This window comes from Saccopteryx leptura, chromosome 3, assembly GCF_036850995.1.
Source record: "Saccopteryx leptura isolate mSacLep1 chromosome 3, mSacLep1_pri_phased_curated, whole genome shotgun sequence".
NCBI lineage: Eukaryota > Metazoa > Chordata > Mammalia > Chiroptera > Emballonuridae > Saccopteryx > Saccopteryx leptura.
Window position 1 is genome coordinate 65430302 of NC_089505.1, and position 23300 is coordinate 65453601.

The 23300-nt window shown below is 46.6% G+C and overlaps 1 protein-coding gene across 1 annotated transcript in view; it reads left to right on the forward strand.

Moving 5' to 3' along the window:
- SAE1 (SUMO1 activating enzyme subunit 1) overlaps window positions 1–23300 on the forward strand; it is a 93075-nt gene that overhangs the window by 59194 nt on the left and 10581 nt on the right. The window contains exon 7 of the mRNA XM_066373858.1: window positions 20847–20991. Coding sequence (XP_066229955.1) covers window positions 20847–20991 — 145 coding nt within the window. The remainder of the gene's footprint in view (window positions 1–20846; window positions 20992–23300) is intronic.

Sequence of the window (23300 nt, forward strand, 5' to 3'; positions counted from 1 at the left end):
GGGAAGCAGCTGCCTTACTGTCTATGTGCGTGTTTGCCTTGTTTGGGTGCTTGAGTGTTTTTCCAGTTTACTTAATAAGATAATGGCCAGGCTGAACGCTTCCTGCTGCATTTTTCCACTATCTTGAGAGTTGGCCGCACCGTCTGTGAGCAAAAGGTCTCATCTTTTTATTATTCTCCCATGGCATGTTGCAAAACATTAAGTATGAGCTGGTTTCCTGTGGCAAAAAGTTGACTTTGATTTGTTCTTTTTGAGGTTAGTGTGAGTTTATCATAACAGGAGTGCTAAAAATATCGAGTCTAGTATGGAAACAGTGTTCACTTGCAAGCATGTACAATAACAGGCAGGTTTAGTCCAAAGCAGGAAGAAATGGATTTCATCTAAAGGTGAGAATTACTTAGCAGAGAATCCTTGGCAACCTTGATTTGCTCAGTCTCGGTTCTGATGAATCATGGAAAAGAACTTGTGCCATCTTTGAGCCATGGGGTTAAAGCTGCAATTTAAACCAAACAACTTTTGAGCACCTAATGTGTGCCTGATAGGAAGAACAGGAAGTCTTGCTGGTGGAAAAGACAGATAGTTCTACTCCTTGCACGCAGAGTTATAATAGAGGGCAATGGAAAAAGCTGTTGTGTTGTGCTGTTCTGCTTTTCAGTATGTGTAAATTATTCCATAATCAAAAGCAAACATATAAGGGCTCAGGGAATTGAGGATCTGGCTATGTTTGGGAAGTTGGGAAGTCTTCATAGAGGAGGAGATATCTGAGTTGGATTTTGAAGGCTAGGTGTTCACCAGATGGTGAGGAGAGGGGAAACTACTGCAGGCAGAGGAGCACGTTCAGACGGGCAGCAACGCAGAGACCCTGTCCCAGCGAGACTGGAGCTGTGTGGGAACTGGCCAGAGATTGTCAGGGGCCTGCTTTTTAGGCTTTATCTTATAGCCAGTGGTTCCCCAACTGATAGGGTATCAAAATCACTCTGGGAACCTTGAACAATACAGATTCCCTGGTTCTATCTCAGATTCACGGAATCAGGATAATGAGATGTGGCTGGCATCGCCACATTTCTGTAAAGCCCCCAGGTTCCTGAAGGTCAGCCAGTTAGAGGGGAACCAGTACCCCAGGAACAGGAACCCGTGTCCTGTGTCAAATCCTTGATTTACTATTTGTGTTTTTATTTCTAATCGATAAAGCGCTGTGTTTTATATGGGAGAATTACTACACTGAGGCAGAAAAAAGGGAACTAAACCATGTAGTTTGAATATAGTATTTTTGACTATGTGCCCTCAGACTAAAGAAAAAAGAACCATAAACAAATAATTTATTCTGGTTTAGTAGGTTTGTTTTTTACAGTGGCATGGGTTAGCAATTCTGAAACTATATAGGTAGCATATATTCTAGAATGAAGAAAATAGTAAATACAAGGTGGGACAAAAGTAGGTTTACAGTTGTAATTATATGAAACAGTATTCCTGGGTTATTATTTATTAGTTATATTTTCCATATGAATAACTTTAAGCCTACTTTGGGCCCACCCTATATACTGTAAGTAATGAGAATCAGGGGGGTATCTTGTTTTGTTTTGTTTTTGTTTTTTTTGGCCAGAAAAGTGAGTTCTTGTAAGTATGGAAGGTGGGAGAGGTTAGAAAGAACCCTGTGGGATTCAGTCAGAATTTGATTCATCAGATAAACCCATGGCTTTTTATTTGTAGTTACAGAAATAGATATGTGTATGCATGTTTTCATATTTATACATATGTATTTTCTAGCTCTGTTTGTTGAGGGGGCTTAGAAGCAAAGGCAGTCTGGTAGCAGTGAACATACCCCATCCAGATCCCCCCATACTGTGATGTTAACATCCACAGGGACAGGGCTCCTTGGAGAAGTGGCTGATTTGGGGACTGGGGTAAGAAAATTACAGGTAAGCTTGGAACATCTATGCCAGAAAGTAAGAAAGTGCTCAAAAAATGGTGAGTCATGTCAAAAGGACATAAACCAATTTTTTTTTTTTTTGTATTTTTCTGAAGCTGGAAACGGGGAGAGACAGTAAGACAGACTCCCGCATGCGCCCAACCGGGATCCACCCGGCACGCCCACCAGGGCGACGCTCTGCCCACCAGGGGGCGATGCTCTGCCCCCTCCGGGGTGTCGCTCTGCTGCGACCAGAGCCACTCTAGCACCTGGGGCAGAGGCCAAGGAGCCATCCCCAGTGCCCGGGCCATCTTTGCTCCAATGGAGCCTTGGCTGCGGGAGGGGAAGAGAGACAGAGAGGAAGGAGGGGGGGTGGAGAAGCAAATGGGCGCTTCTCCTATGTGCCCTGGCCGGGAATCGAACCCGGGTCCCCCGCACGCCAGGCCGATGCTCTACCGCTGAGCCAACCAGCCAGAGCCACATAAACCAATTTGAAGGGGCTCCTACTGGTCTTATCTGGGTCAATTCAAGGATCAAATAAGTAGTGGTAGTAATAAACTATAACCATGGAATAAAATAACCCATGAGTCTACACTGACAAGTGAATAAGTAAATAAAGGCAGGAGAGGAGAAAGTTCTTTTTTATTTTTATTTTTTTATTTTTTAGAATATATGATTTAAAAAAAATTTTATTTAATTAATTTTTTTATAGAGGAGATTGAGAGAGAGAAGGGGGAGGGAGGAGCAGGAAGCATCAACTCCCATATATGCCTTGACCAGGCAAGCCCAGGGTTTTGAACCAGTGACCTCAGCGTTCCAGGTCGACACTTGATCCACTGCGCCACCACAGGTCAGGCGAAAGTTCTTTTTTATAGTAGAATAATACTAAATAAAGCAGGAATGATACAGATAAAATATCTGTATTTTCACTATAGTGTTAAAAATAGTCTCAATCAAGATTCATCAACCATGGGTGCTGGCCGGTTGGCTCAGCGATAGAGCATCGTCCTGGCATGTGGAAGTCCTAGGTTCAGTTCCCAGTCAGGGCACACAGGAGAAACAGCCATCTGCTTCTCCCCCATTCCCCTCCTTTCTCTCTCTCTGCCTCTCTCTCTCTCCCTCTCTCCCTCTCTTCCTTTCTCCCCGTAGTCATGGCTCAAATGAGCAAGTTGACCCCGGGTACTGAAAGATGACTCTATGGCCTCACCTGAGGCATTAAAATTAAGTTGGTTGCCTGACCAGGTGGTGGCGCAGTGGATAGAGCATCGGACTGGGATGCGGAAGGACCCAGGTTCGAGACCCCGAGGTCACCAGCTTGAGCGCGGGCTCATCTGGCTTGAGCAAAGAGCTCACCAGCTTGGACCCAAGGTCGCTGGCTCCAGCAGGGGGTTACTCCGTCTGCTGAAGCTGAAGGCCCTCGGTCAAGGCACATGTGAGAAAGCAATCAATGAACAACTAAGAAGTTGCAACATGCAACGAGAAACTGATGATTGATGCTTCTCATCTCTCTCCGTTCCTTTCTGTCTGTCCCTGTCTATCTCTGCCTATGTAAAAAAAAAAAAAAAAAAATTTAGTTTGGTTGCTGCTAAGCAGTGGAGCAGTGGCCCCAGACGGGTTGCGGGGGTGGATCCCGGTCAGGGCACATGCAGGAGTCTGTCTCTCTGCCTCCCTGCCTCTCACTTGATTAAAAAAAAAAAATCATAGGCCCTGGCCGGTTGGCTCAGTGGTAGAGCGTCGGCCTGGCGTGCAGAAGTCCTGAGTTCGATTTCCGGCCAGGGCACATAGGAGAAGCACCCATCTGCTTCTCCACCCCTCCCCCTCTCCTTCCTCTCTGTCTCTCTCTTCTTCCCTTCCTGCAGCCGAGGCTCCACTGGAGCAAAGATGGCCCGGGCGCTGGGGATGGCTCCTCAGCCTCTGCCCCAGGCGCTAGAGTGGCTCTGGTCGCAACAGAGCGGCGCCCCGGAGGGGCAGAGCGTCGCCCCCTGGTGGGCAGAGCGTTGCCCCCTGGTGGGCGTGCCGGGTGGATCCCGGTCGGGCGCATGCGGGAGTCTGTCTGACTGTCTCTCCCCGTTTCCGGCTTCAGAAAAATACAGAAAAAAAAAATCATTGATGGATGCTAAAGCTGATTGGAACATGCTTAAAGCAGGATAGGTGTCTCCTCTCAAGATGCTCTTCAATACTGAGAGAGACTTGAGCCAACCCTGGAAGCGTTGTTCCTCAACCAAGAGACCAAAGTTAGCATTCCAGGCACAGGACAGACAGATCTCATACCTGCCAATAGGATGCACTGAGAAAGGGCACCATGCAGGATTTCCCGTTCAGGGTGGGCAGTTGGAATCTCATTATGAGGGAACATCATACAAATTAAAGATAATCTATTTTAAAAATGGCCTGTAATCTTCAAAAGTATCCTGAAGGACTGAGGAACCCCATTCCCAATTAAAGGAGAATAAAGAGATGTGATAATGAAATGGCATGTAGAATCCTGGATTGAATTCGAGAGCTGGGAAGATTTTTCTTTTTCTTTTTAAAAAAATTTTTCATTGATGAGAGAGAGAGAGAGAAAGGGAGGGGTGAGAAGGATCAAATCGTTTCACTTAGTTTTTCCATAGACTTTGCTCTCAAGGGTGTTAGTGGGATAGTTGGTAAAATTTGATAAAGGTCTGTACATTAGGTGATAGTGTTCTGTCAATATAGATTTTATAACTTATTTATTTTAGAGAGAGAGGAGGGGGTAGGGAAAGAAACATTGATTTGCTATTCCATATATTTATACCTTCGTTGGTAGATTTATTATTTTTTTTAATATTAAGAAGCAGGAGGCAGAGAGATAGGCTCCTAAATGCGTCCTGACCGGGATCCACCCAGCAAGCCTCCTACCCAGTAATGTTTTGCCCATCTGGGGCCTTGCTCCCGTTGCTCAGCTGCCAAGCTATTTTAGCACCTGAGACAAGGCCATGGAGCCATCCTAGTCCCTGGGGCCAACTTACTGGAAATGTTAGAGCCATGGCTGTGGAAGGGGAGGAGAGAGAAGAGAGAGAGGGAGGGGTGTAAAAGCAGCTGGTCACTTCTCCTGTATTCCCTGACCAGGAATTGAACCTGGGACTTCTACATGCCAGGCTGACGTTCTACTGCTAAGCCAACCAACCAAGGCTGGTTGATTCGTTTTTTATAAAATTTTTATTGATTGTTTTTAGAGAAAGGGGTGGGGAAGGACAGAAATATCGATCTGTTACTATATGTGCCCTGAACAGGGATCAAACCCATAACTTTGATGTATCGGGACAAGTCTTTAACCAACTGAGCTATTCAGTCAGGGCAATTTTTTTGATAATTATATTTTAGCTATGTAAGAGAATATTCTTGCTTGGAAATACACAAGTATTTAGGGACAAATTTCATATCATTCAGGAAATAATGTGTGTGTATGGATATGAAGAAATACTGACAGAGATGGGAGGGTATCAACATTTGGGGAGTCCAGGTGCAGTTATGTTGGAATTCTGTGCACAGTTTTTCTGTAAGTCTAAAATTATTTTATCATAAAATTGTATGTATGTATGAATTCTTGTGAGAGAAGCACAGAGAGAGAGACAGGAACATTGATCTGTTCTTGTATGTCTCCTGACCGGGGATCAAACCGGCAACCTCTCAACATGAAATTGAACAACAACAAAAAAAAACCCCCAAAAAACAGTTCTCAGTGCCTGGAAAGTCCTTGATATTTGATGACTGGTTGAATAATACCTGCAAAGGGCTTTTTGATCTGTGCTGGGTCCATAGGAAGGGGACACATCTAACAGTGCATCCTTATCTCTTCAGATGGTAGGGAGGTCTTAATCTGTTTTTTTTTTTGTTTGGGGGTTTCTTTTGTTTGTTTTTTTTGCGGGGGAGTTGTGACAAAGAGACAGAGTGGGACAGATATAGATAGACTGGAAGGGAGAGAGATGAGAAGCATCAATTCTTCATTGCAGCTCCTTAGTCTCGGGGCGGGGAAAGGCTGCAGTAGAGCGAGTGACCCCTTGCTCAAGCCAGTGACCATGGGGTCATGTTTATTATCTTGTGTTCAAGCTGGATGAGCCCGCACTTAAGCTGGCAACCTTAGGGTTTTGAACCTGGGTCTTCCGCATCACAGTCCAATACTCTATCCACTGTGCCACTGCCTGGTCAGGTGTGGTTGTTTTTGTTTTTAAGTGAGAGAGGGAAAGCAGTGACAGACTCCCACATGCGTCCCAACTGGGATCCACCTGTCAAGCCCACTAGGGGGCAATGCTCTGTCCATCTGGGGCTGTTGCTCCATTGCTCAACAATGGGGCCATTTTTTAGTGCCTGAGGCAGAAGCCAGGGAGCCATCCTCAGCACCCAGGGCCAGCTCACTCGAATTGATCTAGCTATGGTGGTGGGAGGAGAATACAAAGAAGGGGAAGAGGTGGAGGAGGTGGTCACTTCTGTATGCCCTGACCAGGAATCGAACCCAGGACACCCACATGCCAGGCCAATGCTCTACCACTGAGCCAACAGACCAGGTCATTAATCTGGTATTCTTTGTGTATAATTTTTTCAGAAAGGATCCCTGTAAGTTCCCCCAGACTTATTAGGGTACTGAGAGACTTCTGCTGTGGGAGAACTCAGGAGCAAGAACAGCAAAACCTTGAATCAGACCAGAGACAGTGCATACGACGACCACACTGCTGAGCAAGGGTGGTTTGGCCTCCACTTTGGGCTCTTGCTCTGCAGAAGGCCTTTCCCTTGGCATACAAGTAGGGTTAGGCCCAGTGCAGGTGGAGTATTTGCATATAAACAACTTTCCAACTGCAAATTCCCTTCAGTTTTTGTCTAGAGCTGGGCAAGACCTTCCTAGGAATACAAATTGTGGCTTGGAGGCAGGTTTTAGAGGGGCAGAGGACATGTGGTGGTGGCTTCTGATGGATCACTTTCCCCTTCTGAGCCCCACTGTTGGTTGTGGGTTGGATTAAGGATAAGGATTAAAGATAAGTCTAATAATGCGTTGCCTATGTACACCTCGGCCTGCAATACTGTGTTGGAAACCGGTGCTCCCAAAGTGAGCTGTTTCTTAGTTTTATTCCAACTAATTTGTAACTTTCTCTTCAGCAGAGCATTAGTCAAATTCAGGAACTTGATTGACAGCTCCTTTCACCTAGAGCCCCAGACAGGGACCCTCTGTGGTACTCTGTGGAGTTCAGCCTAGACACTTCTGTTCTCCTTATTCATAGGCCCAAGAGTCTCCCAGAGGATTGCCTCCCACCATCCGCCTTCATCAGAGACTTGGCCCCTTTACCAGCCTCCCCGCTGCCCTCTGCCTTTAAATCTCGTCCTTTTCCATTTTCTTTCACCGGACTAATCTATTGAAAAACTGAAGCCCTCCCATGATTCTCTTTTGCTAGACTTCCTGGTTTAGCATCCCAGACATGGGGCCAGATGATCTCCTTTTCTCCTCCTATTACCTAGTTCCCTCCTTGAGCCCTACCCTACTATTGAACTACTAGTTGTCCCCTAGACTTCTATCATTCCATGCTGTCACTCTCTTGTTCATACACACATTTCTATTCCTTCTGCCTGGGATACCTGCTTTGGCCCTTCCCTTTGTCCTCACTGCTCAGATCTGATGTTACCTCCGTAGCCTAACTCACTTATGTGAGTTGAGTTTCCTTCCTCTATAACCCTGTCCTACCCTCTGGACGGCAGAGCCGACCTGAGGACAGGGACCACAGCTCCCTTGTCTCTTGACTACCCAGCACAGGCCTGAAGCAGAGCAGGGGGTTGGCAGATATGGGGTGACTGATTAATGGGATCGCCTGTCCCAAGTTTGGAGACTTTTGGCAGTTCTTAACTTGTGGCTTTATTTGAGGAGAGCCTTAGAAAAAGTTGTATTTTCTTCCTTTTTTAAGTTGTAAAAGTAAGACACTTTTGACCTGTGGTGACGTGGTGGATAGGTCGAATTGGAAACCTGAGGTCGCTGGTTCAAAAGCCCCAGACTTGCCCAATCAAGGCAGATACGAAAAGCAGCTACAAGTTGATGCTTCCCGCTACCTCCATCTTTTTTTTTCTCTCTCTCTCTCTCCTCTCTCTAAAATCAATTTAAAAACCCCGACATCTTTTTAGTAAGATATTCAGATACCTCAGAGGAAACTGCCATTTCTTATGTATTCCTCCAGAACTTTCTAATATTTTATACCTCATCACTACATGGATTCTATTTGCAAGGTTTTCTAAAGATGGACACTTTTTATTTTTTTATTATTACAGATAGACCTGAGAAAACTTTTTCCTTGATTCCTTCTCTTCTCCTTGCCTCCATCATAGTTCCAGCTTCCCTGTTTTTATGATTTTTTTAAATTGACTTTGTCTCTAGACCTCAGCTCGATTTGATGATCAGTTCTCTTCAGAAGGAACGTCTTATTTTAGAACTTGTAACCTTTGTAAACCAGGCCGCAAGCAGCCATCAGTGTTGGACCTGGCGCTCCCCAGGGGGTTTTTGGTGTCCAGCAATGACAGGACCTATACTGAGAAGGTGACAGCCACAGGGAAATGGGTTCTGATAGTGGGGCAGTGGCTGAGCACTGTTGATTTGCTGCTGTCGTGACCACAATGTTTAAAAGAATACATGATTTGTAGAGAGGGAGAAAGAAAAAGCAGTGGGTTTGGGGGGGGGGTTTGTTTGGTGCCACTGCCGTATCACTGGTAGAGAAGACAGAACACAGTCATTCAGAAGGGAAGGAGACGTTGTTGTGCAGAGAGGAGAGCTGAGGGGGGAGAGCAGAGGTAAGCGCGTTTCAGTCATCAGGATAGAGTCTTGTAAGAGCAACTACTGGGTTAGCACCTGCGGCACTCCTCAGTCTGAGAAACGGGCACAGCCCTACGGCTCCCTCACAGGGCACAGGGATTGAAGGAAGGTCTGGCACATGTTGTGCATTAATAATTGTTGATAAAGTGCTTTATGTGCATCATGATCACATTAAATCTTCACTGCACCCTCATGAGAGCAGATCTCACTGTGATCATCCCATTTTCTCAAGAAGAAACTGAGTCGTGTAGAGGCTAAGTCATGTGTCCAGGTTTGCCGCACCTAGAAAGTGTTGATGCATCACCTAACACTGCATGTCTCACCATCTTCAGTCAGATTTTGATTGTTAGCATTACTAATGATAGCATTATGTCCATTTTTAAAAATCTGGATTTCACAAGAGCCTTGTGACATTTTCTTATTCCACTTTTGCAGATGGGAAACTAAGGCCCACCGAGACCAGATTGCAATAATGGGCAACATTGTCAGCAACCTGCCTTGTTTTTTCTTTGCAGGCCCACATCTCCCCCACCCTTAGCATTAGCCTGTTTGGGCAGCTCTTGGGCCCCAAGCCCAGCTGCAATTCTTGTTTAAAGCCTCACATCTTTTCTCTGTCAGACAACAGTCACGGGAATGTCCTGTGCCATCTTCCCTCGGTGAGAGCGGTTGGCAGAGAGCAGCAGATGCCCAGAGTCAAGGTCATGTGCCACTCAAGTGCTGGGCTGGAGAAAAGACCCTGTCTCCCTGCTGCTTGTGACCAGGCAGGGTGGGTCTGAATGTGGAGGGCTCTGTCAGACTTGCTGTGTGAATAGGGGGTGCAGTTGGCCAGGCTAACTGACGAGGGGCCATGTGATGACAGGTCCATGGAACTCTGTACTTGTCCTCTACATAATTTGTCTCTGCCTTTTAGAAGTTTTTTGTCCCCTTCTTATTGAAAATTATAGTCTTTTCATACTAGTCAGAATGTTCCACTTTAAAGGTGAGAGTCAAGCTTAGGAATCACTTGACATTTTTTGAAGAAGAAATAGAACATTTGACTGCGGTCTTCTTTTTATAGAGACTTCAATATTCCACTTCTTTTTATTTATTGGGGTAACACTGGTTAACATGAATTATATATGTTTCAGGTACCCAATTCTACAGCACGTCTCTGTACACCATATTGTGTGTTTATCCTCCTCTACTTTTGTTTTTTGTTTTAATTTTTTAAAAATTTATTGATTGATTTCATCAAGAGAGGAAGAGAAAGAGAGAGAGAGAAGAACATTGAGCTGCTCCTGTTTGTGCCCTGACTGGTGCTCAAACCAGCAACCTCTGCACTTCAGAACAATGCTTTAACCAACTGAACTATCCAGCCAGGGCAGACCTCCTCCATGCTTTTATTTTATTTTTTTAATTTATTGGTTTTAGAGGAAGAGAGAGAAAGAGAGAAAAACATTAATTTGTTATTTCACTTTTTTAATGTATTTATTGGCTGATTCTTGTTTGTGCCGTGACTGGGTCATACCCACAACCTTATTGTATCGGGTCAACACTCTTAACCAATTGAGCAGCCTGGTCAGGGCTGGCTACAGTTTCTTTCTTTTTTTTTTTTTTTTTTAATTTATTTACAGGAACAGAGAGAGGGACAGATAGGAACAGACAGACAGGAACGGAGAGAGATGAGAAGCATCAATCATCAGTTTTTCGTTGCGACTCTTTAGTTGTTCATTGATTGCTTTCTCATATGTGCCTTGACCGCGGGCCTTCAGCAGGCTGAGGAACCCCTTGCTGGAGCCAGCGACCTTGGGTCCAAGCTGGCAAGCTTTGCTTAAGCCAGATGAGCCTGCGCTCAAGCTGGCGCGACCTCAGGGTCTCGAACCTGGGTCCTTCCGCATCCCAGTCCTACGCTCCATCCACTGTGCCACCGCCTAGTCAGGCCGTGGCTATAGTTTCTTAATGGATGGTTTGCATTATTTCAAACTTGTGGGCTCTGGGGTGGGGAACCAAATTCATTTGAAGTGATTTTTTAAAAAAGAAGCATGTCTTGGCCCAGGCCAGTTGGCTCAGTGGATAAAACATTGGCCTGGTTTGCGGATATCCCAGGTTCGATTCCCAGTAAAGGCACATAGAAGAAGTGACCGTCGGCTTCTCTTCCCTTCTCTCTCCCCTTTCTCTCCCTCTTCCCCTCTTGGAGCCAGTGATTGGTCAAGTCTTGGCCCCAGGTGCTGAGGATAGGTTGGTTGATCTGAGCATCGGCCCCAGGCACTGAGATTAGCTTAGTTGATTCGAGTATTGGCCCCAGACTGGGGTTGCCAGGTAGATCTTGGTCAGGGAGCATGTGGGTATCTTTCTCACTATCCCCCGTCATCTCCCATAAAAAAAAAAAGAAAATTAAAACATGTCTTGCCTGACCTATGGTGGCACAGCGGAAGTCGCCAGTTTGAAACCTTGGACTTGCTTGGTCAAGGCACATATGAGAATCAGCTGCTACAGGTTGATGGTTCCTATTCTTCTCCTTTCTTCTCTTTCTCTCTCTCCACTCTCTAAAAAAGAAATAAATGAAATCTTTTTTTTTTTGCATTTTTTTGAAGTTGGAAACGAGGAGGCAGTCAGACTCCTGCATGCGCCCGACCGGGATCCACCCAGCACGCCCACCAGGGGGCAATGTTCTGCCCAGCCGGGGCATCGCTCTGCCATAATCAGAGTCATTCTAGTGCCTGAGGCAGAGGCCACAGAGCCATCCTCAGCACCCGGGCCAACTTTGCTCCAATGGAGCCTTGGCTGCGGGAGGGGAAGAGAGAGACAGAGAGGAAGGAGAGGGGGAGGGGTGGAGAAGCAGATGGGCGCTTCTCCTGTGTGCCCTGGCTGGGAACCGAACCCGGGACTCCTACATGCCAGGCTGATGCTCTGCCACTGAGCTAACCAGCCAGGACCAATAAATGAAATATTAAAAATAAAAAAAGTATGCCTGACCAGGCAGTGGCACAGTGGATAGAGCGTCGGACTGGGATGCGGAGGACCCAGGTTCGAGACCCCGAGGTTGCCAGCTTGAGCGTGGGCTCATCTGGTTTGAGTGTGGGCTCATCTGGTTTGAGCAAGGCTCACCAACTTGAGCCCAAGGTCGCTGGCTTGAGCAAGGGGTTCCTCGGTCTGCTGAAGGCCCATGGTCAAGGCACATATGAGAAAGCAATCAATGAACAATTAAGGTGTCGCAACGAAAAACTGATGATTGATGCTTCTCATCTCTCTCTGTTCCTATCTATCCCTCTCTCTGACTCACTCTCTCTCTCTCTCTCTGTAAAAAAAAAAATTAAATTAAAAAAATAAATAAAAATAAAAAAAGTATGTCTTCTATCTGGTCTCTGCTCCTAGGAAAGGTGGTATAACATAGAAGTGACCAGTGTGGTGGCTTTTGAGTCCATCATGACCTTTGAGTCTCTCTAAAGTCTCAGTTTTCCACCTTTAAAATGGAGATAGTAACAGTTATACCTATCTTACTCTGTTTTATTTTTTACATGAGAGCCAATTCTGAATGTAGGACATTTGCCTTTTTAAAAAACTAAATGTTGCAAAGTGACTAAAAACTGCTTAAACATACTTTTAATAGCTGAATAATATTCATTCTGTCAGTGTATCACAGGGGTCAGGAACCTATGGCTCGTGAGCCGGATGTGGCTCTTTTGATGGCTGTATCTGGCTCGCAGACAGATCTTTAATAAAAAAAATAATAACATTAAAAATATAAAACATTCTCATGTATTACAATCCATTCATTTCCTACTGCTCATTTTCATGGTTGCAGGTGGCTGGAGCCAATCACAACTGTCCTCCGGGACAACACCAAATTTTTATTGGACAATACATAACATACACGGGTCGTTGTATGGCTCTCATGGAATTACATTTTAAAATATGTGGTGTTCATGGCTCTCTCAGCCAAAAAGGTTCCCAACCCCTGGTGTATCATGTAACCATAGTATTATTGGATATGAGATTATTTCCAGATTTTTCTGTAGTATAAATAACATAGCAATGCATAATCCTGTCACTGGCCAAGGGACATGACCTTTTTTTTTTTTAATGATGTTCCCTGCTTTCGGTGATTTTTTTTTTTTTTTTTTACAGAGATAGAGAGAGAGTCAGAGGGATAGACAGGGACAGACAGACAGGAACGGAGAGATGAGAAGAATCAATCATTAGTTTTTCGTTGCGTGTCGCAACACTTGAATTGTTCATTGATTGCTTTCTCATATGTGCCTTGACCGCGGGCCTTCAGCAGACTGAGTAACCCCTTTGCTTGAGCCAGTGACCTTGGGCTCAAGCTGGTGAGTTTTTGCTCAAACCAGTTGAGTCTGTGCTCAAGCTGGCGACCTCAGGGTCTCGAACCTGGGTCTTCCGCATCCCAGTCCGATGCTCTATCCACTGCACCACCACCTGGTCAGGCGGGACATGACCTTTTATAAAGATGGTCAGTAGCCCATATTCACATGGTTTCCTGAGTGTTCACACTTCTACCAGCTTTGGGTGACAGAGCAGGCCCGGCCTTCTTGCTTAGGTTGAGTAATCTTGGTCTTTAATTTGAAAGGCAAAAACCAGCATTTTGTTTTCAGGTCTTTTCTGAGAAATAGTACTCTCCTTTCCCTCATCAACAGCTTCACCTGGCTGCCTCAAGTTCTTTCAGAAAGAGCGTAAAGCTATGAATAGTGAGAGATGACTTTCTCAGTTTTGAGCTGATCTGTGATGAGGCCATAGACTGGGTTGTATTGGGCAGGTAGGTGAAAGGGTGGCCAGGACTTGGTAAATTTTAGAGAAAGTCTTTAGGGGAGGCCGCTCTGGAGCTGATGCTCTGGAGAAAGATCACAGAACTGTGTGGCCGTGGGGACAGACGGGCTTATGAGTGTGCCCTCTGTGGATTCTGAGCTCTGCATTCAAGGGCAGTGCTTGGCGCTGTCTGGGTCACTACTGGGTCCCCAGCACAGCTCAGCATAGGGTGTGGGGGTGGGAGGGCCAGTGCTCAGGACATGTGGATAAACAAAATATGAATGAATGAATGAATACATTCATACACATACTTTTTTATTGATTGGCGAGAGAGAGGAAGGGAAGGAGAAAGACGCATCAGCTTGTTTAACTTAGTTCCATTTAGCGTGCACTCATTGATTGCTTCTCATACCTGCCCTGACCAGGGGCCGAACTCATGATGCTTTATCCATCTAGCCACCAGCGAGGTTCAAAGAGAAAAGCTAAGGGTGAGGTAAATGAAGAGAAGAGTGTTGTGGGGCCGAGCATGAGCAAATGACCAGATGCCTTAACAGGTAAGAGGCTGAACCCTGCCTGGGTGACTCGCTCAGCTGGTTAGAGCATTATTCCCAAACACCAGGGTTGCAGGTTCAATCCCCAGTCAGGGCACATACAAGAATCAACCATAATAAGTGGAACAACAAATCAATGTTTCTTTCTCTCTCTCTTTCAAATCAATAAATAAAATTTTAAAAAGAGAGAGGGATAGGAGCCTGAGAGAGCCAAAGTCATGGTGGGCTCCTGAAGTGACCATGCTTTTCCCCAGTCCAGCTCCATCCCTCATTTGGGCTCACACCTGTTGGCTGGCTGTTCTCCACCCTTAGGTCTCAGGCATGGCCTTAGAAGCTGGACTCCTGTCTTATTTCCCTCCTGAGGGTACTTGGTGCACTGTGTCCTTTTTGTTTTTTGCTGGATATTCCCATGTCTAGCACATTTGTAAATACATACTTGGTAAGCCTGACCTGTGGTGATGCAGAGGATCAAGCATCGATCTGGAACACTGAGGTCTCTAGTTCAAAACCCTGGACTTCCCCGGTCAAGGCATATATGAGAAGCAATTACTATCAGTTGATGGTTCCCGCTCCCCCATTTCTCTCTTCCTGTCCTCTTTTTAAATCAATAAATAAAATCTAAAAAAATTTTTTTTAATTTAAAAATTAAAGTAAATACCTGATAAGAAACAGATCCATCCTGGGTATCTTGAATGCTATTCAGTTCACTTATAAAAGCAGGCCTGCTTAGGATCTGTGAGGACCTTGTCATGAGCCCTCTCACACAACACCCGTGTGACTATTCGTCTTCCTTCCCCAAACATTGAGGTTTCCTAAGGAACAGATACCTTCTCAGTGCCTGTCGGGGGGCAGACCCACATTAGGTATCAAGTAATAGTGAACAAAATAGATATGGTGTCTGTCCCACAGAGCATACATCTAGCAGAGAAGATAAGTGTTTTTATAAGTGAATTTATACAGATGCCTGTCAGATCACAAACTGAGGTGAAGAGCCATGAAGGGAGAGTGGGGTGAGGAGAGTTTTGTTCACCAGGTCACTGTCGTCTTCAGAGCTCACAGATGAGTTAGTGGTGGCAGCTTGGTTAGTGAGGGAGTTTGGCTTGAACAAGTATGTTAGCCCTAAGGGGTGGGCGGGCTGGGTTTATGGAGGGCGGGGAAGAGTAGCCACAGATCTGGAATATCAGCATTTATGGAATTTTTACACTGCACATGGCGCTGTCCTAGGTGCTTTATGTGGGTTAGTACACTTAATCTTTTTTTCTTCTTCTTGTGATAGAGAGAGGGACATGTAGGGACAGACAGACAGTAAAGGAGAGAAATAAGAAGCATCAGTTATTTGTTGCAGCTCCTTATTTGTTCATTGATGCTTTCTCATATGTGCTTTGACTGGGGGGCTACAGCACAGCGAGTGACCTCTGGGCTCAAGCCAGCAACCTTGGGGTTTTGAATCTGGGTCCTCTGCATCCAAATCTGATGCTCTATCCACTGCACCACTGCCTGGTCAGGCATAATCCTTAAACTCTGTAAGGTAGGTGCTCTTGCTCTTGACTGGATAGCTCAGTCAGTTAGCATATTGTCCCAAAGTGCAGAGGTTGCTGGTTCGATCCCCGGTCAGGGCACATACAAGAATGTTTCAGTGTTCCTGTCTGTCTCTCCCTTTGTCTCTGAAATCCATAAAATAAACATTAAAAAAAAAAGGTAGGTGCTTTTACAATTCCCATTTTATAGAGGAAGCTCAGGGACATTGTCACTTGCCAAGGTGACAGTAAGTGGAAAAATGGGCTCCAGCCTATGTGCTCCTCCTCACTGCTGTGCTCTGCTGCGTGCTGGTTCCTAGGAAGGGCTTCGCACAGAGAAAGCACAGTGTGGCCTCCAGCAGCCTGCAAACCTTCTGAGGGTGAGAGGTGGCAGGGCATTGTTCAAATCTGGGGCTGTGAAGAGGAGGTGGTCCTGCCCCATGGTGGGAACCCAGCCCGTTGGAACAGCTCCATTCCATCCCATAATTCTCTCAGAGCTTCTTTTCTGGTTCCCACCTTTTGTTAGCTTGTAAAAGCCATTTCGAGTTGCCACCCTCACTCACTAAGGGCTCTCGGGGGCAGAGTGTGCATTTTGCTCTCTCCTGCCCAACCCAGGGCCTGGCATAAAATCGGTGCTCAGTACTTGTGTATTGAATGATTAATTGACTAAATGTCAGATCTAGTGTTTTGCTTTAGCAGATAGGCAGTTGTCTAAAGAGGTAACTGCTTTTCTCTTTCTTGGGAGAAGTAGAGCTGGTTTCCAGGACGTTTTCCGACTGAGCGCCCCACAAGAGTGAGCCAGCTTGGGGAGAAGGGCTCTCTGTAGGTTGGGACGTGCCAGTGAATATACATTTGGCTCTTCCTCCCCTTAATTGAACTGTTTTGAGGAACAGCAGTAGAGTTGGGGCTAATGTACAACATTGACTTCACTTTTTTTCCTATAAAAATGCTACCTTTTCCCCCAATGGTCTTAGCGATTATGCTAAACATGATCACACTATTTAAATGCAATTAGGTATTTGTCAAAAGAAATACAGTGCTTAATAGTATTGCTTTCCAAATTCCTGTAATAACAATAATCTGGTATTCTGATTCAGATTAAATTTGGGTTTGATTTCACTTCTTTTTGCAGAAGTGGTTATTCACATGTGCACGGTTTTCCTTCTAATGCATGAAAAGGTGCTTGGTTTTTCCTTTTCAAACTTGACCTTTTGTGTTGCCTGGGCAGGCCCTGCACTTGAGCAGGGACACCAGCCTGTCATCTGTAATGGTGAGGGTCATTTACCCAGACTTCAGCAACCGGTGTTAATTAAAAGGTTCAGATGAAGTTAATCAAGTTTGGGATTCTAATTTCGTACAGTGTTTTGATTCAATTCAGTGAGTCATTGTTTGGCAGAGCAGCTCTTCATTCCTGAAAATGTTTGATCTTAATGGAACAGTTTTATAATCTGGAAACTGGTGGGGAGGTGCTCTTCAGAAATGCAAAGTCAACAGTGATGTGTATGTGTCTGGCTGTTGGGGAGGGGAGGAGAACAGAACAAAGAGGAGAATTTAATAAGCACGAACTTGTCAGGGGCTAAGGTCAGTTCTGAGGCTGCTGCCTGTCTAGAACATGGGCATCTGCCCACCCCTCTTCACCCCTGCTAACTGGAGTGCTGACATTCGAAAAAGAGTGAAAAATACAGCTTCTGTTTGCTTTGCTGCAAATAAGTGGCCTTCTGACTGGCCTCCTTCCCAGAGGCCCTGAGAGGACTTCAGATGTGGTCAGCGAGGTATCGGGATGGTGCCAGCCTGCCGGCCCTCATCCAAGGAGTGGGCAAGGGGCCTAGAGAAACAGCGGGCCTGGCTGCTGGCTGCCTTTATTCCTCCTCTTAGTGCCATCTTCTTTCTTTCTTTCTGAAATGAAACTGGTCTGTTTCTCTCTCTCTCTCTCTCTGAAGATTGGTGGGCATGGTTTCGTATGGCCTCTGCCTCTACTTCTCACCACTGAATTAGTAACTTAAAATTAATGGACTAGTTGAGAGAGGGGAGGGCTCATCTGGAAAATCCATAAAAATGTGGTCAAATGGGAGTCCTCCTGAGGTGGGAGACAAGGAGCCAGACTGCTTGGAATCCTTGGGACTGCATTCCAAATGGTCCTGCTGTTTCTCCTGGATTCATTAGGGTTAAGAAGCACAGAGTCTGAATGCCAGAGTTGGTGTTTCTGCCCTATCACTTATTGGGAGTTACATTGAACAAGCCACTTAACCTCTCTGAACTTCAGTTTCTTCATCCATAAAGGAGGGAGAGGAATAGGACCTACCTACCTCACCAGGTTATTGTGGATGAGTGGTTTTTTTTTGTTGTTTTTGGTATTTTGTATTTTCTGAAGTGAGAAGCAAATGAGGCAGAGAGATAGACTCCCACATGCGCCCGACTAGGATCCACCCAGCAAGCCCACCAGGAGCCGATGCTCTGCCCATCTGGGGTGTTGCTCTGTTGCAACCAGAGCCATTCTAGCGCCTGAGGCAGAGGCCACAGAGCCATCCTCAGTGCCCGGGCCAACTTTGCTCCTGTGGCATCTTGGCTGCGGGAGGGGAAGAGAGAGACAGATAGAAAGGAGAGGGGAAGGGTGGAGAAGCAGATGGGCGCTTCTTTTGTGTGCCCTGACTGGGAATTGAACCTGGGACTTCCGTATGCCGGGCCGACACTCTACCACTGAGCTAGCTGGCCAGGGCTTGGATAAGTGTTCATGTATCCAAAATGTTTAGCATAAGTAGGCACTGTTGGTTTTACTATTATGATGGTTTCAGCTTTTCTCCAAAAGCTTGTATTTAACCAAAACATGGAAAGCTTTGTGGGGCCTGACCAGGCGGTGACGCAGTGGATAGAGCGTTGGACTGGGATGCAAAGGACCCAGGTTCAAGACCTCAAGGCCGCCAGCTTGAGCGCAGGCTCATCTGGTTTGAGCAAAAGCTCACCAGCTTCGACCCAAGGGGTTACTCGGTCTGCTGAAGGCCCGCGGTCAAGGCACGTATGAGAAAGCAATCAATGAACAACTAAGGTCTCGCAACAAAAAAACTGATGATTGATGCTTCTCATCTCTCTCCGTTCCTGTCTGTCTGTCCCTGTCTGTTCCTCTCTCTGACTCTCTCTCTGTCCCTGTAAAAAAAAGAAAAAAAAAGAAAAGCTTTGTGGGGAGGGCTGGAAAATAATCCTGTCTTCTTCGTCCCGTACGACAGTTGGTGCTTCTGTCTCAGTGACACAGAAATGAGAGGATCACCCTGGCGGCACCAGGTGGGGCCCCTGCTGCTGCTCACCGCCTTGACAGTCTGAAATCCATAGTCTCACTCACTTGCCACGCGGTTGCCACTGGGCCTTGGGTTGTGCAGTAAGCGGCTACAAGCATTGCTTCCATCATCTGCTCAGGCTACACTCACACTCACCCTGGGTTTGTGGGCGTGCCCTCTCGAGCGGTAGGTGGGAATGGTGCTGACATTTGATAGAGTGCGCTCGGAGTAGCCTCCGTTTTGGCTGGATTAGCAGATTTTCAGATCCCTTTGTCTTCACAGGACATGATTGGAAAGGAGACTTCATCTAACCACAGCTTAGCTGCCCTTTTCTGTAGGCTCTTCTCCACCCCGCCCCCAAATGCCTCTGTGATTGCACCTATTTCAGCTTTGGGTTCCAGCAACACATGTAGGGGTGGAAGTTAAGCCGAGACGAAGCAGCTCAGTTAGCAGCATGCACGTGGCCATTGGCCTTGTTGGCTGCCAAGTGGTCAGGTACAATTGAGGGTTCTAGGAGCAGTGTTCTTGAAAAAGAGGAGACCCATGTTCCCGGATGGCAAACAGTGTTCAAAGCAGGTGTTCCCGAGCACCCCACCCCACCCCCGCTCTTTTTTATACCTCTCACAAACAGAGCCCTGAAGTGGGTATTTGAAAGTTGCCAGAGAAACAGACCGGGGGCCTTTCTCTGGCACAGCCACTGAGAGTGGCGTGGCCCAGGAACAGGCTGTCTTACCTGGGCCTCCGTGGTTGGGGTTCTTGGAACACTTTATAAGCCATTTGTGAACTTCTCTCAGACTAAACTGAAGCCATCTGTTGTGACTCCTAAATCCCCTGTTTTCCCCATCGCCTTCATACATGCAGACACCAGGACTCCCTCGCCTGCCCTTGTCTCTTCCGTGCCTCGGTCTGCCAGGCACACAGAGTGCTCAGTTTTGTTGGCTGAACGAATGAATTTGTATTATTTCTTGGAGAGTGGTTCTTAACCCAGGCTGCTCATCACCAAAACTATTTGTGAGTCTTAAGAAGAAAACAAGTAGAAAGGAGGAGTCATTTCTTGGTCTAGGGTAGACTCCAAATGCATTTTTAAAGAGCCTCACAGCAATTGCCTGAGTTTTCAACCCACCTTTATTCTTAGGGAAGAGCCCCTTGCACTGGTAGAAGTAAATGTAAAGTCTCCTTTACATTTGGTGTATGAGATGGGGTATGAGATGCTACCCCAGGGCACCCGGGGTCCACATGTCTCTGTCTGCTCCGATACACACAGCTTTTGTATTGAGGTAGAAGCAGTACCTTGGAGATGGGCTGCTCACCGGCCATGGGAAGTCCCCAGAGAACAAGAATGCCCCCTGCCCAGCATGCAGTGAATATCATGGACAGATGTGGTGGTACAAGGGGTTTCTATTTTGGTCAATCTTACCATGATCCTGCCTGGGTCTTTTGGTTGGGCTAAAAATTCAAGCCTTGTTAGGACCTCATTACACAGTAGCTCTGATTTGCTGCCATCATCTCAGCCTTTCTCTGGTTCAAAACTGAAATTAAACACTCATTTCTGGAGGTTGACATAATTGTTGTACTAAGGGAGATTTTGTTTGTAATGACTTGTCTGTCTGATGAGTCTGAGCATTTGGCTGGCCTTTCTGGCTGAAGCAGCCCTTTGAACTGATGCCTAGAATGCATGCCTCCTGCTCCGACCTCTCTTCTGGGTCATAATTGGGCCTTCTCTTCCTGCTGGAAGCTTCCCGCCCCTCCCCAAACACACTTCAATCCCTCTCTGCTTCCTCAGCGAGGCCTTTCCTGACACTGCCCTGCAGCTGTCAGATCCTCTGCCATGCTGTCCTGGCTCTCATCACAGTCATTGTAGTTTTTGTAGTTATTTGATTGCCTTTTCTTTACTGTATTTGTTGAATAAATGAAGTGTATTACCTTTTACTTGGCCCACATTTTAACTAATGTATAGTTCTTAGAGAATGAAAAACATTTCATTTTCAACATCTATCAGCATTTATTTTGGAAAGGCTTGTTTTTTAACCTCCCTTCTTTTTCCTTTCCCAGTGCTCCTGAAGTTCCGCACAGATAAGGGAAGAGACCCAAGCTGTGATACCTTTGGGGAAGATTCGGAGCTGTTGCTCCAGATTCGAAATGATGTGTTTGACTCCCTGGGTATCAGTCCTGACCTGCTTCCCGAGGACTTTGTCAGGTTGGTCTCAGCATTTCTTAGTGTGGCCTGGATTGGTAAACGCCCGCTCTATTTGTCTTAAGTTGGGGAGCTGCTTTATCAAGACTGAAAGCCCTGCGGAGAGCCTCCTCGGCTGTGTTCTGTCACCTCTCGCAGACCTCTGCCTCTCCGCGGTGCAGCCGCAGTGCGAGACAGAGAGGCGTGGGTCCTGTTTGTTTGATAGGCATTTTATATTCACCTGGTTCAGAATTCAAGGCTGTATAAACTCTACGTGCACTGATGTGTACCTTTTTCACTTTACTCGTGGCCCGTGAGTTTGAGACCCCTGCTTTACAGTGTCTTCTGGTGATATTTCCTAGTCGGTACATAGCTTCCTCCCTCATGTCTTCAGCTCTGTATCCCAGCATGGAGTGGTGGTGGTTCACTGAGCCAGTCCCCTCTGGCCTCGTTCGAGCTGTGGCCAGGCTTTTGTGACCACCATGTGCTGCATTGTGTGCCCTTGTGGCTGCAGGGTGACTGCAGGGTAAATGGCAGAAAGGGAGTAGCTGGGTCAGTAGAATGTGATTACTTGGTAGCTGTCACTCCATTGCTGTCCTTTGATGGCTTGCCGGTGTAGACCCCGCGCAGCAAAGCACTCGCATTCCCAGCATCCTCTCCCTTGGGCCCTGGGACGCATTCACCTTAGGTGACCGGTCTTTGCTCTTATATACAATCAGGTTTAGGATTTAATTGGGGAAATTCAGATGGTGACGTGGTCAGGAACCCCTTCCAGGCACTTCTGGGGCCATCAGCTCACTCATTCCCTTCCATTGTCTGGGGAAACTTCCCAAATGGCTTTGCTGTGCCTCCAGCTTGGACCGGTTATAATGGAGGCTATAATTTATTGAGCAGCTATAATGTTGTGTGTGGTCTCTCTTCACAGCAATCCTTTTATAGATGACGGAAAAGGAAGTGCCAGGTCAGAGGCGTATATGGCTCAGAGCAGCCACACCACATGTTAGAGATGTCCTGTGCTTTACCACACTTAACTGCCCCAGTGTTCCCTTGAGGTATGGCTGTTTTCCCATTATTTAAATAAAGAGACTGAGGCCCAGAAGGTTTTTTCTATCACTTGCTCGAGGTTTTAGTAAGTAGCCAACCAAGACCTCACTCACCCCAGTCTCACCAGGCTGATCTCTAGTAGGAGCACGCTCCCTTGGTTTTCTTCCCAGGAGTAAAGCGATACTGGGTCCCTTCCTTCCCTAGTCATTTCTTGCTTGTGTCGGGGCACCATGTTTAGACACAAGCAGATCCTACTAGATTTAGGACGAACAGTAGGCTCTCAGCCCCTGCCGAGCCCTCCGCTATAGAGGTGGCGTCCACAAGGTGCTTTTGTAAGTGGGCACTGGGAGTTTGGGGGCTAATGGCAGTGCAGGCTGAGGAGTGGTCCCTGTCCCAGACCCACAGCTGGGCACGCATGTCCTAGTGGAGGGGAGACTGTATGGGAAGCAGGTGGAAGCTCTAACTCTGTCTGCACAGACCTCACCGGGCAGGCTGGGCCGCCAGGTTGTATGCCCAGCGCCCAGCCGTGAGCGCACAGCCAAGTGACTAATTTGGACATTTAGAGTGATGAGTGGCCTAGCTCTGTGTCGCCGGCCAGCAGCAGAGGCTCCGCTTCTCAGAAGGAGAGAGCCACCACCTAACTGCTAACAGCCTAACCAGCTGCTGGCTGCCTTTCTCTCCAAAGCATCTCCTTCCCCCGCCTGCTTCGCAGAATCCGCTTTCTTGTGGCCAGAGCCTCGTGTGCTCAGGTGTTCCCGCTCTATTGCCCTTCAAGTGAGAGGGCTGGTGGCTCTTCAGGGCCTGAGACGGGACGGGGCTGTCTGGCAGCCGAGCCACCCTCACAGATTGCCCACGGCCAGCCCCAGCAGGGTGCCCACTCGAGTAGGGAGAGCTGTGCACAAGTCTCTGTTCCCTTCATCTGGCCGTGGTCTGCTTGCGCTGTCCTTTATGTGACCTATGTATTATTTTCAGAGCTTTATTGCTTTTTTGATTATGAAAGTAACAGATGCCTCTCACCAGGAAATGTAGAAGGGAAGAAAAGGATTAGCTGTGGTCCCACCACTGAGAAGTAGCCACAGCTCACATTTTGGGGTTTAGCTTCACAGACTTTTGTGTGTATTTACCCATATATTTTCTCTTTTTTAATGTCAAAGTGAGGTCATACTTTCTCTATAATACCTGCCTTTTTTCAGTGTGTCATAGACTGATTTGTGTCAAAAATACAGATCCATGTCTGTGTCGGACGGATGGTTATTTGTTTAACCATCATCTTATAGTGAGTATTAACT